This window comes from Jaculus jaculus, chromosome 5 (assembly GCF_020740685.1).
Source record: "Jaculus jaculus isolate mJacJac1 chromosome 5, mJacJac1.mat.Y.cur, whole genome shotgun sequence".
In the NCBI taxonomy this organism is placed as follows: Eukaryota; Metazoa; Chordata; class Mammalia; order Rodentia; family Dipodidae; genus Jaculus; species Jaculus jaculus.
In genome coordinates this window covers 107,470,833-107,485,243 of record NC_059106.1, presented here as the reverse complement: position 1 = coordinate 107,485,243, position 14,411 = coordinate 107,470,833, and the positions used below count along the sequence as shown (strand labels likewise).

At 45.9% G+C, this 14,411-nt stretch overlaps 1 protein-coding gene across 3 annotated transcripts in view; it reads right to left on the bottom strand.

The window, feature by feature from the left end:
- Positions 1-3,325: 3,325 nt before the first annotated feature.
- Dnmt3a (DNA methyltransferase 3 alpha) overlaps positions 3,326-14,411 on the bottom strand; it is a 139,837-nt gene continuing 128,751 nt past the window's right edge. For all 3 annotated transcript variants that reach the window (XM_045149784.1, XM_045149783.1, XM_045149786.1), the window contains 4 exons: positions 14,146-14,231; positions 12,303-12,372; positions 11,636-11,754; positions 3,326-9,074 (listed from right to left, as the gene is read on the bottom strand). In XM_045149784.1, coding sequence (XP_045005719.1) covers positions 8,933-9,074; positions 11,636-11,754; positions 12,303-12,372; positions 14,146-14,231 — 417 coding nt within the window. In that variant the 3' untranslated portion in view covers positions 3,326-8,932. The remainder of the gene's footprint in view (positions 9,075-11,635; positions 11,755-12,302; positions 12,373-14,145; positions 14,232-14,411) is intronic.

Genomic DNA, 14,411 nt, shown 5'->3' with positions numbered 1-14,411 from the left:
CTGGAGACAACTACCAAGACCATGGTATTTCACTGCTACAAGTGACACTGTACTCAGACTCCTGGGATAACTGACTACGTGCTACACCAGGCTGAGAAGTATTGCTGCTGGGATGACAAAGATGCAAACCCATCAGGAACCCTAAGGAATGGGGCATTGCATGGTGAGCAGGACATGTGTAAAGTGCAAAATGAAAAGGTCACAGTAGCAGTTAACATTCCATTATGAATGTTTTGTCTCATTTATAAAATATTTGAAAAATCTTTGTAAACTTTTATTGAGAGGTAAAAATTGGCTCTAAACCAGGCATGGTGGCACACATCTTTAATCCCAGCACTGGGGAGGCAGAGGTAGGAGGATCACCATAAGTTCAAGGCCACCCTAAGACTACATAGTGAATTCCAGGTCAGCCTGGGCCAGAGTAAAACCCTACCTTGAAAAATAAAAAAACAAAACAACAAAAATTGGTTCTATAGTGATGTAAACATACAAAGCACAGGTATACATGAATATTGCTTAAATAATTCTGTGATAAGCAAGGACATGAATTATGGATATATCATTTGTAACATATGTTTAACACTAAAATGCTAAACATTAAAATGTTTTTAAAGAATGTAGAAGCTGCATATCAACTCAGGAGGTTCTGGAACTTATTTGGATAATCAAGGAAAGATTATGAAGCAAAAATTTCATAGAGAAAAAATGTTTCATCAAATAAGAACAAGAATTCTAAACTGGGTGTGGTGGCACATGCCTTTAATCCCAGCACTTGGGAGGCAGAAATAGGAGGAAAACCATACCTCAAAAAAAAAAAAAAAAAGAATTCTGAATGTTTGAATAATTTTTTTAAATTTTTATTTACTTATTTGAGAGTGACAGACACAGAGAGGAGGACAGATAGAGGGAGAGAGAGAGAATGGGCGCACCAGGGCTTCCAGCCTCTGCAAACGAACTCCAGACGCGTGCGCCCCCTTGTGCATCTGGCTAACGTGGGACCTGGGGCACCAAGCCTCGAACCGGGGTCCTAAGGCTTCACAGGCAAGCGCTTAACTGCTAAGCCATTTCTCCAGCCCTGTTTGAATAATTTTTGTTGTTGTTGTTGCCTAGTTTTTCGAGATAGGATCTTATTCTAGGCCAGGCTGACCTGGAATTCACTATGTAGTCTCAGGCTGGCCTTGAACTCACAATGATCCCCTTACCACAGCCTCCCGAGTGCTGGGATTAAAGGCATGTACCATTATACCAGCCTGTGTGAATAATTTTGAATTTATGTATTTTATAAACTAAAATTTGAAATGCATAATTTGAAAATAACAACACTACTTCTGTATCTGACCAGGAAACCTTTGATAAAAAGAATAGCTCTCGGGCTGGTGAAATGGCTTAGCGGTTAAGGTGTTTGTCTGCGAAGCCTAAGGACCCACATAAGCTAGATGCACAAGAGGGCACATGTATCTGGAGTTCATTTACAGTGGCTAAAGGCCCTGGCATGCCCATTCTCTGTCTGCCCTTCTCCCTCAAGTAAACAAACAAATAAATAAAATATTAGATAGTGTATATATTGTTATTCAAATATCAGGTTAAGACCACTGCAGGTATGTTTTTATAAGTTTTTAACTTCGAATTTAAACTTCTAGGATGTTAATGAATTCATTGGAAAGCAAACAATTTTAACCTCAGTTAAGTATAAAAATAACAAGTAAGAGCCAGCATGGTGGAGCATGCTTTTAATCCCTGTGAGTTTGAGGCCACCCTGAGACTACACAGTGAACTCCAGGTCAGCCTGGTCTATATAATGAGACCCTACCTCAAAAAACCAAAAGACCAAGACAGCTTATTCCTGAATTAGTCAAATTAATGGCCCCAGTTTCTTTCCAGACAGAATCCCAGAGCTGACTAACCTCTTGGGAGAAATCAGGCAAATGTCAAACACCAACCAAAATGTACATTTATTTGTTTTATTTTATTTTTTTGTTTTTCAAGGTAGGGTCTCACTCTAGCTCAGGCTGAGCTGGAATTCACTCTGTATTCTCTGGGTGGCCTTGAACTCACAGCAGTCCTCCTACCTTTGCTTCCCGAGTGCTGGGATTAAAGGTGTGTGCCATCACATCTGGCCAAAATGTACATTTGATTTGTTCCAATTACTTTCATTTCTGAGAAGAACCTATGTTAAGAAAAAAATACAAAAAAGGGCAAAGCCAAAACATAAAGATGTTTATTGAAGCTCTATTTATAGCGAAAATAAAACATATTATATATATATATATATAAACAAACATTCAACAAGAAAATGCCATGCAACCATTTGAAAGAAAGATTCTACATCAACACTGAAAAATACTGAGAAAAAAGTAGGGTAGACGTTAGATGTACATTTACAACTTTGTGAAAGAAAATGTGCCCATGAAAAGCTTTTGCGTAGCCAGACTTTCCCAGTTGCTCAAACATTCCTTGCATTGTGTCATTCTGCTACCAGAGCAGTTCTGTCCTAACCTCCCACAGTCCTGGTGGAAAAAGGGCCTGGAGCCCTTAGGAGTGGGGCCAGTTCCAGCCCCTACATGTAATGACTGCCCCTTTCAATAGATGGGGACAGGAAACTAGTTAAGCAGTCATGAGATCACATGGGATATCCCATGTGGAGCTCTGTAGGCCACAAAGCCCTGGCCACTTGCAGAACAGTTCTGAGGAAAACCAAGCAGCCACAAGGAACACAGGACTCCTGATCTGCCACCAGCATCTTTCTCTGGCAAGGGCTTTTATGTACACAGGTAGGGATAGAAAAGGACCTGTCTGCCTTCTGCTAAATTTTAACTGCCCCTTCCCCACTGCTGCCTGCACCAATCCCAGCTCTGCTGGTCCTTTGTGTTTGTAAATGTCTCCCTGTAACTCTGGCTTTTCCCAGGACAAATCTTCCAGGATTCTTCCCTTGTTATCCAGACCATAACCTCCCTGGCTTCTCCCTTCTGGAATCTGGTATGTCTGCAAAACCCCACCAAGGGAGGCAATGTCCCTGATCAGGAGTTCTCCTGCAGTCACATGACCAGGATAGTATCCTCTTCCCTGCTCAGGTCTCAAAACACCTGCTGGTCTACTCAGTGCCAAATGGGCTGTCTCAGCAACCTAATCTCACATGAGTCAAACTCCCTCTGCCATGGGTCCCAGACCCTATTTAGCACCCATGCAGGTAATCCTTTAAAAGACCTGGTATCGTCAGGACCCAATGCCAGCACCTCCCCACTTCAGTATTTCAGCCCTTGGGAAAAGGGCTGTGAGCTGGCCTGTCAGGGAAAAGGAGACGCAGGACAAAAGGACATTATTGCGGTGCTTTTTCCATTTTTCTTTTTGCACGAAAACAGTCCATTTATTCAAGTGTTCTCCAGCACAAGTACATTAGAAAGGAGCTTTATTATATTCTTCTGGGCACAAAAAAATGTGATGAAAGCGGAACTGACAGACTTTCTACATCTGCTGTACGCATTGACCTCTTTAATTATTTCATAAACAGCTATGTCACGAGCATCACGTACACAGAGATACAACAGAACGCCAGGTGGCACGGTGAGACCATGCAGAGCCCCCCATGTGTCCCTCCTGGCTGTCCCAGAACCGGACTGTGAAATGTACATTATTATTGTCAATAAATAGAGAAGCAACCCTAAAAAAATTACAGTGGTGGAAGGATGCTGGAACCGGGAAGAACAAACAAACAAACAAACAAACAAAAAAAGAAAATAAAAAGAAAGAGTAACTTAAAGGAAAGAGGGCTGGGGAGAAGTCAGGCAAGTCCTGCATTTAGCTGCGTGGAATGTGGAGTAAAAGTGCTCTGCCACCGGGGTCAAAGCAAAATCGTCTGTAACAGTAAAAGTTATTACCAAATCAGCTACGGAGTTTATTCTTCAGTATGAATACATGATTTCCCACAAATAAGTAAGCACCCGCTACTTCGATGCCTCAGCTAAAACACGTGAAATCGCTCACTTAGTTTTCAAGTACAAAGTTAAAATGCCTTTTTAATAATAATATATCAGAGTAAAATAATAGTCTCTTTTAAACTCCACTACAAGAAAACAAAACAAACAGTCATTGTCCAGACAGCAGACTTAATTTAACAATATATATTTTTAATAAAATGTTTTAGCACCTTGTTGAGTCACCTCCTCCCTCTGCATATTCTAAGGAAATTTCAGCATTTTTATTGTCGGTTGAATTCTAGAGTTACACAACCAAATTGCTCTGTAAAGTAAAATGGGACTACAGTGACATTTTAGACCACTGCTCATGTCCTCAGGAACATGCTGGAGGCCACCAGGTGGGGTTTGGGAAGCTACCCTTTTTGTTCCTAAGTGGAACAGATTCTGGGGAGTTTGTAGTCTCTGGGGTCTTAGGGATCCCCTGGGGAAATTGGCAAGTCCCTGCTATCAAAGAGCTTTCCATTTTCCCATTCTAGCCCAGGGCCTGGTAAGGAGGTCCCTGCCCCTTGTGTGATGCCTACTGGGCAGGTAGCGGCCAGAAGGGCCACATTATCCCACAGCAGCCTTTTCCATCCAGAGGTGCTTCTGCTCCCTGAATAGCGGAACAAGTCAGTACTGCCACCTATAATCACAAGCACTGGGAGCATGCAGATGACAAACATAAGACCATTCACCACCAGAATCAAAACATGACCCTATCTGGAACAACTGTCACAAGTACCTCAGCTCTGTCACTCTCCAGGACAAAGCACACAAGGTGAGCACCAGACAGTCACTTAGCTCTAGCACTTAGCATACCACACATACCAACTCCCTATCAAGCCAGATGGTGGCAGGAATTTGAGCTCTACTCTTGAGTACACACTTTGTAATAGTAATAATAAAAACATGGAAACCAATAATTGCAGTTTTCCTATTAGAACAAACACCTCTAGGTGGCTCAGCCACACTACTCCAGCTCCTGATGGTAGGGTATCCCCAGAGCTCCTCTAGAGCAGACACACACTGGGGAACAGCTAACTGGGAGGTGGGGTCCTGTCAGACCCTTACCGCCTTCCTTCCTACTGGCTCTGCATGTCCAGTCTATACCGTAGCCCTTTGCCAAAAGCCACACAGGCATCTCTGAGGCCTGCCACTGATTTCCAGTCCTATTGCAAAACTTGAGTCCAAGAGCTCTCTGGGAACGTTTGGTTTCTAATATGGTATCCAATAGCAAGGTCAGAAACAGAAATACCCAATTGCAATACCCACTCTCACACTCACTTGCTGTTAGGGTCCCATGGAAAGGAGTTAGCACCTGCCAGCTTGGGACCCTTCTGGCATAGCACCTCCACAGCAAGAGGTGGAGACTCTGTGGTCCTGGCACTACCTCCCCAGGGAAAAAGCCACAGATCTTTGGCACAGGGCTCTGCATGGCACCTACACCATGGTTCTATCCCCAGCATTGACTTCCATAGAAAACTACTTTCCTTTGGGGATCTTCCCTTTGCTTCTAGTGTTGGCCTCAGCTACAATGAGTTCCCAGATGCCATGCCTAATCCTCCCATCTTAACTGCCAAAGCCCTCCAACAGTTCCCCTACTCCTTGAAGCCCTATCCAGACCGCGATGAAGGGCATGCCAGTTTGGCCTACATGATGTTCTACCAAGTTCTGCTGAGACTAAGCCCATAGATTGGGCTGGAAACTTCTATACCAGTATGAGGTCTAAAGACCCATAAGGAATTCATTCTGTAAGCCCTGCCAGGTCACTAGAGCAGAATGGTGGCTGAGCAGTCAGCTGCTAGGCCTCTGTATCCATCCATCACCCTGTCTAGCCAGCCCATGCTAGTGCCTTGGGTCTATCACATCCTTGGCTGTGAGGCCCTCTTCCTGAGCCTCTCCTCCATCAACTCCAGGGGCCTGGAGCATCAAGCCAGCTAAGAAAGGTGAGAAAGCTAACTTCCTTCTAATAAGTAAGCCTGAAATACTGGAAGAGGGCCCATGAAGGCTGTCCAGACACCGGGAACTGGGAAGAGCCTGGTGTTGGTCAGTGGGGGAGGGAGCACCTTGGACTGCCTAAGGCAGCCCTCCTCCCCCAAACCCTCCTGAATGGTATTGGTGGGCTCCAGGCCAGAATGGAGCCCTCCTGGCTGGAGCAGGGTACTCTGATGAAGGGGAGGCTCCAGGCCCAGAATCACTACCTGCCATCATGATGGGCCAACTGAGTGTGGTCTATCCAGAGGAAATGAGCAGAGGGTGCCGGGACTACACAACCCCAGCTGTAAGCTTACTCCTGAGCAATGAGCAAGGGATTCAAAGCCTTGGTTTAGTTTTGTCACCAATTGCTAATTTGCTTCATTCAAAAGGTAAAATTCACTGTCCCATTTTTTAAAATTTCTTTTTCCTAATGGAAACCCTGTGGCCAAAACAAACAGATGCCAATTTGGTTTTGGTTGGGAGAATAGGTAGGGGGAGTTGAGGGCTGACTTGACTGGTGCCTAGAGTTGCAGGTCAGTATCACAGGTTGCTAACAGAAGAATCTCTGACATCACCAGGGGCACGAGGGGTAGAACACGACCTGCTTAGAGGAAGCACCTCCTTTTCCTGCTGTCAGCACCTAGCAACTTCTGGATGAAATGTGCCTGCAATCAGGGCAACAGAGGTGACAGCTGCGTGGGCTGATGACTCTGGGGAGAAGTGCTGGGAGCTCCCTGGTATAAGTGCACCAGGTATGCGTCCAAACACAAACAGGTTCCTGTGCATGTGTGACACTGACTGACTGACTGGCGTGGAACTGTCTGTGGCAGGGACCCAGGCGCAGCACAGAGCCTGCTCCCTCCACTATGTAATATTTCTTATACACGACCCTATCTATGTATCTATATAGTGCCCATCTTTCTAGGGATGCGGTCTTGGGACCATGTGCTTGACAGCACACCTCCCAGCTCTGCTGGACCCAGGAGGTGCTGTCCCCCCCTCCCATTATAAAATATATATCTCTATATGCCACATATCTACACCCCATCCATCCAGGCAAGCTCTACCCACTGAGCCTTCACCCTGGAGCCAACAACGCCATCCCTTCCCACTGCCATGGCCAGGCTGCCTGCCAGGGTAGGAAGCAGAACAAAGTGCGAGCTTGTGGCCCAGGTGCTGCCCGACTCAAGGTGAGAGCACAGCTATCAGACCAAACACTAGAAAAGAAACACGCACCCCTCCAACCACACACACAAGGAGAGAGGCTGCTCAGGCCCCTTTCCAGCCCTGACACACCGGACTCACGAGGAGGGGAAGTAGAAGAGAAGAGTGACCAGCCCGAAGAGCAAGCCTAGGGCCTCCCTGGCCGCTTGTTGCTGCACCACTCAGTGGCCCACCTGGCCTGAGGGGTGAGAGCCAGGGCAGCAGGGCCACTTCTACTTAGAAGCACCCGCTCCCCGCACCTCAGTCTGAAACCTAAAGGGAAGGGTGTTGGTTTCCATTTTCTTAAAGAAAAACTCAAAACAAACATAATTATAACCAGAACCATAAGAATAATTATAATAAAAGGTGTCATCAGCCTCCCAGTATAAAACTGCAGCCTTTGGAGATGACCAAAAACATCACATTCCAGGGCCCAGAGCTGCCTTGTGCAGAGGGGAGGTTGGTGGGGGGGCCTCATAAAAGAACACACAAAAGGCAACTTAGACAGGAAAGCACCAGTACATTTTGTATGTTTTTTTATTTGCTCCAGGTGGGGATTTTAGTCTCACTCCCTCACTCTGGATTTCTGATCCCAAAAGGAGCCCTCGACTTGGCTAATCTGAGAAATTAAATCAGGGACAAAGTCTCCTTACACCCTGCCATCTTGCCAAGGAAGTCATCTTTAAGAGACTATTCAAAGGTTATTGCATGAGTCTGGATGAATTCCACGCTCAGCTTCCCTATGTCCTGACCACCTAGCAGACCCCCTTTCTACCAAGGAGAAACAGAATTGTTTCCCCAGTCCTCCTCCTTCAGTTTGTTAAGAACCAAACTGGGGGAAAGAAACCCCACCAGGCCATGAGCCCTCTAAACTGAATCCCCTTCCCCATGCTGTGTTGAAACCCTTTGCACAGAAGGCCAGGTGGAAGCTGATGTTTTTACTCATCTCGCTGTTTGAAAGCACCATTATGAAGTCGGGTTGTACAGTAGTTAACAGTACCTTTTATATATATATCTCATATCTATCATATATATATAAACTGTAAACAAGAGGTAACAGAGGCTTCTAGAAACTGCTTTTCTTCAAGGTTTCCTGTGTGGTAGGCACCTGAAATACTGTAGAAAAGTGTCTTGTGTGGTGTTCTCAGCTCCCTGCTGCTAGTTGGGTTCTGTTTCGCATGACCAGGAATGGTGCTGGTGAGACTGCTCAGAGGGCTGGGAGGGGATTCTGCCGCCCGAGTGTCTCTACTTTCTGTCCTCACTTGTGCTCCTATCCGATCAGGCTAGAGACAACAAAAGATATATAATAATAATAAAAAAAAACAAAAAAATATATAAATTTTTATAGAATTTCCTTTTTCTCTCTCCTACCTTTCCTCTGCAAGGTATTTGCTATTTCTTTATTATTACTGATTTTTGCTGCAATAACCCTCTTGTTTCAGTCACAGCAAAAAAAAAAAAAAAAAAAATCCAACAGAAAACCCCTCTAAAAAGAGTAGAAAACAAAAGACCTGACCCCCTCCCACCAAAAAAAAAAAAAAAAAAAGAGGGGTGAAAAGGGAGGGGTCCTGTTTTAGCTTTTAAATAGGACTGAAGATTAACATTGAAAAATCAGGAGATGATGTCCAACCCTTTTCACAAGGCAAAGCCCTCCGGTATTTCCGCCTCTGGTTTTTGTTTTAAATTCCTTTTTCTCTTCTGGGTGCTGATACTTCTCTCCGTCCTCACGTTCTTGGTGTTTTATTGTGTTTTGTTTTTGTTTAACTTTGTGTCACTACCTCAGTTTGCCCCCATGTCCCTTACACACAAGCAAAATATTCCTTCAGTGGAGCGAAGAGGTGGCGGATTACTGGCACACTCCAGGACCGACCCAGCAGTCTCTGCCTCGCCAAGCGGCTCATGTTGGAGACGTCCGTGTAGTGGACAGGGAAGCCAAACACCCTGATGGAGAAAAAGCAGAAAAGTAAGTGTGGGCAGAGGCCAGGATTCCTGGTAGCCATCTGAGCACCCAAAGGAACTGGCAGCTATTTGCTCCCATGCACACACACACACTACCAACACAGCCTCTTTATAGCCAGTCAGCCTCTTTATAGCCAGTTCAACCTTTCATTTTGGTTTGTCAAGGTAGGGTCTCATTCTATCCCAGGCTGACCTGGAATTCACCATGTAGGCTCAGGGAGGCCTCAAACAGTGATCCTCCTACCTCTGCCTCCGAAGTGCTGGGATTAAATGCCTGCGTCGCCACACATCATCAATCTTGGACATATGACCAGCAGTGAGTCAGGCACTGTGCTAGTCTGTAGATTCAAAGGTAGGTAGTGGAGGGCAGGCTTGGTGGCACACATCTTTAATCCCTCAGGAGGCAGAGGTAAGGAGGATCACCTGAGTTTGAGGCAACCCTGAGACTACATAGTGAACTGCAGATTAGCCTGGGCCAGAGTGAGACCCTACCTCGAGGAAAAAAAAAGGAAAGGTAGGTAGGTAATGCAATTCCTGCCTCTAGGTTCACGATCAGCAGACACAAAGACAGTGCTTCAAAAAGCTCCTCAGAGGGCTGGAAAGATGGCTTTAACAGTTAAAGTGCTTGCCTGAGAAGCCTAAGGACCCAAGTTTAACTCTCCAGGTCCCATGTAAACCAGACACAAAGCAATGCAAGTGTGTAAGGTCACACATGCGCACAAGGTGACATACGTATCTGGAGCTTGATAGCAGTGGCTGGAGTTCCTGGCATGCCAATTCCCTCCCCCTCTCTCTCTCTCTCTCTCTCTCTCTCTCTCTCTCTCTCTCTCTCTCTCTCGCATTAAAAAAAAAAAAAAAAAAAAAGCTAGAAGCTGGGTGTGGCGGGTATGCCTTTAATCCCAGCACTCAGGAGGCAGAGATAGGAGGATCCCCATGAATTCGAGGCCACCCTGAGACTACATAGTGAATTCCAGGTCAGCTTGGGCTAGAGTGAGACCCTACCATGCAACCCCCCCCAAAAAAAGCTAGCCAGGCATGGTGACACATATCTTTAATGCCAGCGCTTGGGAGGCAGGCAGAGGTAGAAGGTTAACTGTGAGTTTGAGGCCAGCCTGAAACTACCTAGTGAATTCCAGGTCAGCCTGGGCCAAAGCAAGACCCTACCTCAAAAAAACAAACAGACAAAAATAAGACAGTTGTGATAGTTAAGGTGTTGTCAACTTGATCTGTTCAGGAATCCACAGGCTGCTTCTAGGAAGGATCAACTAGAGGAGGAGGTCTTTCCCGCAGGGTGAGCCCTTCCCCTAGTGGGCGGCCCCACTCAGAGGGGGACTTGATATAAGGAAGCTCTGGGTAAAAGAGTTCCCTTTTTCCTTCCTTCCTTCCACTTGGCTGCTGGAGGTGCTCCCTACCTTCTAGCGTGGACTGAAGACCAGTGCAGACTAAAGACCAACATCAACTGAAGACCTGTGTGGATCGAAACCCAGCGGCTCCTCAAGAAGCCTCCAGGCTTTCCGGCGCCATCTGCAGTGCCGGGTGGGGACTACTGAGGCATCTGGCCACGTGGACTGAGCAGCTACCAGGTTCGGTGATTCTCGGGCCTGCAACTGCTATTGGACTTACTGTAAGCTAATCCAATAAATTCCCTTTTTAAAATAATTCATTCTAGCAATTCTGTTCCTCTAGAGAACCCTGATTAATACAACAGTCCACTGGCCTTGCCTCAAAAAAAAAAGGGGGGGGGGCCTGGAGAGATGGCTTAGCAGTCAAGGCATTTGCCTGCAAAGTCAAAGGATCCCGGTTTGATTCTCCAGGACCCAGGTAAGCCAGATACACAAGGAGAGACGCGCATCTGAAGTTCATTTGCAGTGGCTGGAGGTCCTGGCGTGCCCATTCTCTCTCTTTCTCTGTGCTTTTTTCCCTCTCTCAAATAAATAATGAAATACATTTATATATAAAAAAGAAAGCCTCTAAATATCCCCCAGACACGCATTATGGCCAGCCTGCACATGAGATCTAGAGGGGCCACATATAGCTCAAATCTAAGTAAAATGTGATTCATCCTTATTAAAGACCCTCTTCAAGAGGAGAGGGGCTCCACAAGGAAGGAGTCTCTTGTCTGACTTCATAAGTCCTGGCAGTTCTTGTTTGCTGTAGGTGTTTGTGTAAATGGCCTTTTTGTCTGGCTAAATCCTAGCTATACCAATAGGAACTGATCTAGTACTGTCAAGACTGTTTGCTTGTGGTTCCCTTGGACCTATATTGGTTTACGAAACACCTACTACTCAAGTTAAGGTGGCTCCTGGAACTGCGGCATTCTCAGGGTTCCAGCTGCCTCTCTGGAAGCCCAGGCGTTTGATTCTTAGACTGCAGTGATTAGGGACCAGCTATGGCATACATTGGTCCTCTCTAGGGACTGGCACATTGGGTAATGTTTATTAAAACTCACTTTCCCAAGGAATTTGTAGGAAACAAGTGTAGCAAGGCAGAGCCCAGGTGTCACAACACAAGAAAGCAGGATGTGAGTGCCCAGCTGTGGGTACCTTTCCATTTCAGTGCACCAAAGGATGTCCTCCTTTTCATTCATGAAGACGGGGAAATGTTGGTCTTTGCCCTGCTTTATGGAGTTTGACCTGGTGGTAATGGTCCTCACTTTGCTGAACTAGAAGATAAAGAGGAGAGAAGAGGAATGAATAGGCATCCACTTGTCTGACACTGGCTGGCCAGGGTCATCCAGGGTCACTAAACCTCCTGGTCCCTGAGGCCTACTTTCCTTCCTACCTTCAAGGTAGCAGCTATGGCCACCTCATTCCCCAAGTTCCCAAAGATTCTCTCAGAATTGTGACAACTTGCAGGCCAATGGGTATAATTATTCAGAGGCTCAAAGATGCACCATGACAATCCTGGATGCTGGATGAATGGCCAGAGCCTAATGCCTGGTGCAGACATACCAGAATTCTCCAGAATGATCATATTATAGGAGGCTACTCCTTGCTCAAGGTTCTTACAACAGATCTGGGGCAGACTCTTTCACATCTACCCTGAAGGGGAAGGTAGACACAGTGCACCAGGGCAAGGAGCCCTGGGCCTGGCTCCACAGGTGATTCCCTATACCATCCCATAGGGACAAGCAGAACCCAGCTCTGCCATGCTTTACCTTATCCTGCTTCCTACCCTCAGCTAGGCCCCTTCCCTGGGTGCTGGGCTAACCTTGGCTATTCTGCCATGTTCCAGACATTCCTGCAGTTCCAGCTTATCATTCACAGTGGATGCCAATGGCCTAGGAAGCAAGAGAGACGATGACAACAAAGACCAGGAGAAAGGCAGGAAGCTCCAAGCCAGGTGTCCATCCCTTACAGCCACTGGACTCAAGGGTAGGTCAAAAGACCCTTCAACCTAAATCACATTTGTACTCAGACCCTCAAACATACCAACATATATGCCCTGACCATCCATGGACCCAAATCAACCAATCTCCAGCCCTGTTTTTTGTTTGTTTTGAGGTAAGGTCTTGCTCTAGCTCAGGATGACCTGGAATTCACTATGCAGTCCACAGGTGGCCTCCGACTCGGTGATCCTCCTACCTCTGCTGCTCCAGTGCAGGGGTTAAAGGTGTGCACCACCACACGTGGCAAAAAGTTTGTTTTTTTTCTTTTTCATTTTCGAGGTAGAGTCTTGTTCTAGCTAGCCCAGATGACCTGGAATTTGCTAAGTAGTGTTAGGGTGGCCTCAAACTTACAGCAATCCTCCTACCTCAGCCTCCAGAGTGCTGGGATTAAAAACATCCAACTCAAAGTAATTTTTTTTAATTTACTTTTTTGTTTGTTTTGTTTTTCAAGGTAGGGTTGGTATTAAAGGAATGTGCCATCATGTCCGGCTAATTTGTTACCTTTAAATATGTTGAGCATCAGTGTCTTGTCACAAAGCAACCTTTGAGGGTGACAGAATGCCCTCTATCATGACTTGTAATTACATGGGTGTGTGTATTGGGTGAAAATGGAACATACACCTTAAGCGTACAGTTTAAGACTAAGTTCAGCTGGACAAGGCAGTGCACACCTTTAATCCCAGCACCTTGGAGGTGAGCAGACCAGACTATAAATTAAGCTCAAGGCCAACCATGTGTTATATATCTGCATACATATTTGCATGTACACAAGTGTGTGGACAAGCATACAGGCCAGAGGTCTCTCACTTGAACCCAGAAATCACCAATTAAGCTTGTCCTGGGGATTCTATCTCTGCTTTCTGAGTGCTTGAATCACAGGTGGGCCATTAAACCCATTTGGTATTTACATGGGTGCTGATATATTCATGTCTGCACGGCCAAGTGCTTTACTAATTGAGCCATATCCTCAACACTACTTTCCTTTCTCTTTCTCGCTCTTCAGAGAGAAGGTCTCATTTAGCTCAACCAGGCGTAACTTATGCAGTGCTGGAGACTAAACCTAGCATTTCATGCATGCTAGCAGAGGCAGGAGGATTGCCATGAGTTCAAGGCAAGTCTGGGAGTACATAGAGAATTCCTGGGTTACAGTGAGACCCTGCCTCAGGAAGGAAGGAGAGGGCGTGCAAAAGAATGAATTTAATAAAGATGTCCCATGGCACTCTAGCATCCAAGCATGGGCCATACCAGATGCCTCCCTACCTATTATGCAGGCGTGGCATAGTTGGCCTGGTATGAGGCCTCTGCTTCCTTCTAGAACCTTCAGAGTACAGGCATTTTAATTAGGAGAAGCACAATTCCATAGGACCTCAAGATGTGTCAGGAGTTACTGGCTTCACAGAAATACTGGGCACTGTAAACTCCAAGCCCAGTCTTATATAAATAAAAGTGGCAGAGGGTTAGGGGTAGCTCATAAGAAGAACATTTGCTTTAGATGCACAAAGCTCTAGGTTCTGTCTCCAGTCTCCCACCCCCAAGAAAAATATTAAAGAATGTATCAGAACAGTGAACATTCAGCACAAGGCAAGTCCTTCAGTTCTCTCTCCTTAGGTTGTCCTCCCAGCAGACACCCTCCCATAGCCTCCCAGACCAAGAGCTCTCACCAACCTGTTCATACCAGGAAGGTTACCCCAGAAGTAACGAGCCCTGTGTGCAGCTGACACTTCTTTGGCATCAATCATCACAGGGTTGGACTGCAAAACAGGAGATGGTTTAAAGACAGGCAAAGAAAGAATATGAATTATGTTGGTAATTGAGCTATAGCTGAAAGCTTTAAGGCCTCAAAGGTTCTCTCTTGGGAAGCCACACACTGGGATAGCCTGAAGGAAACCCTTAGGAAAAGCTACATTTCACACACATTTACTAGAGCAACA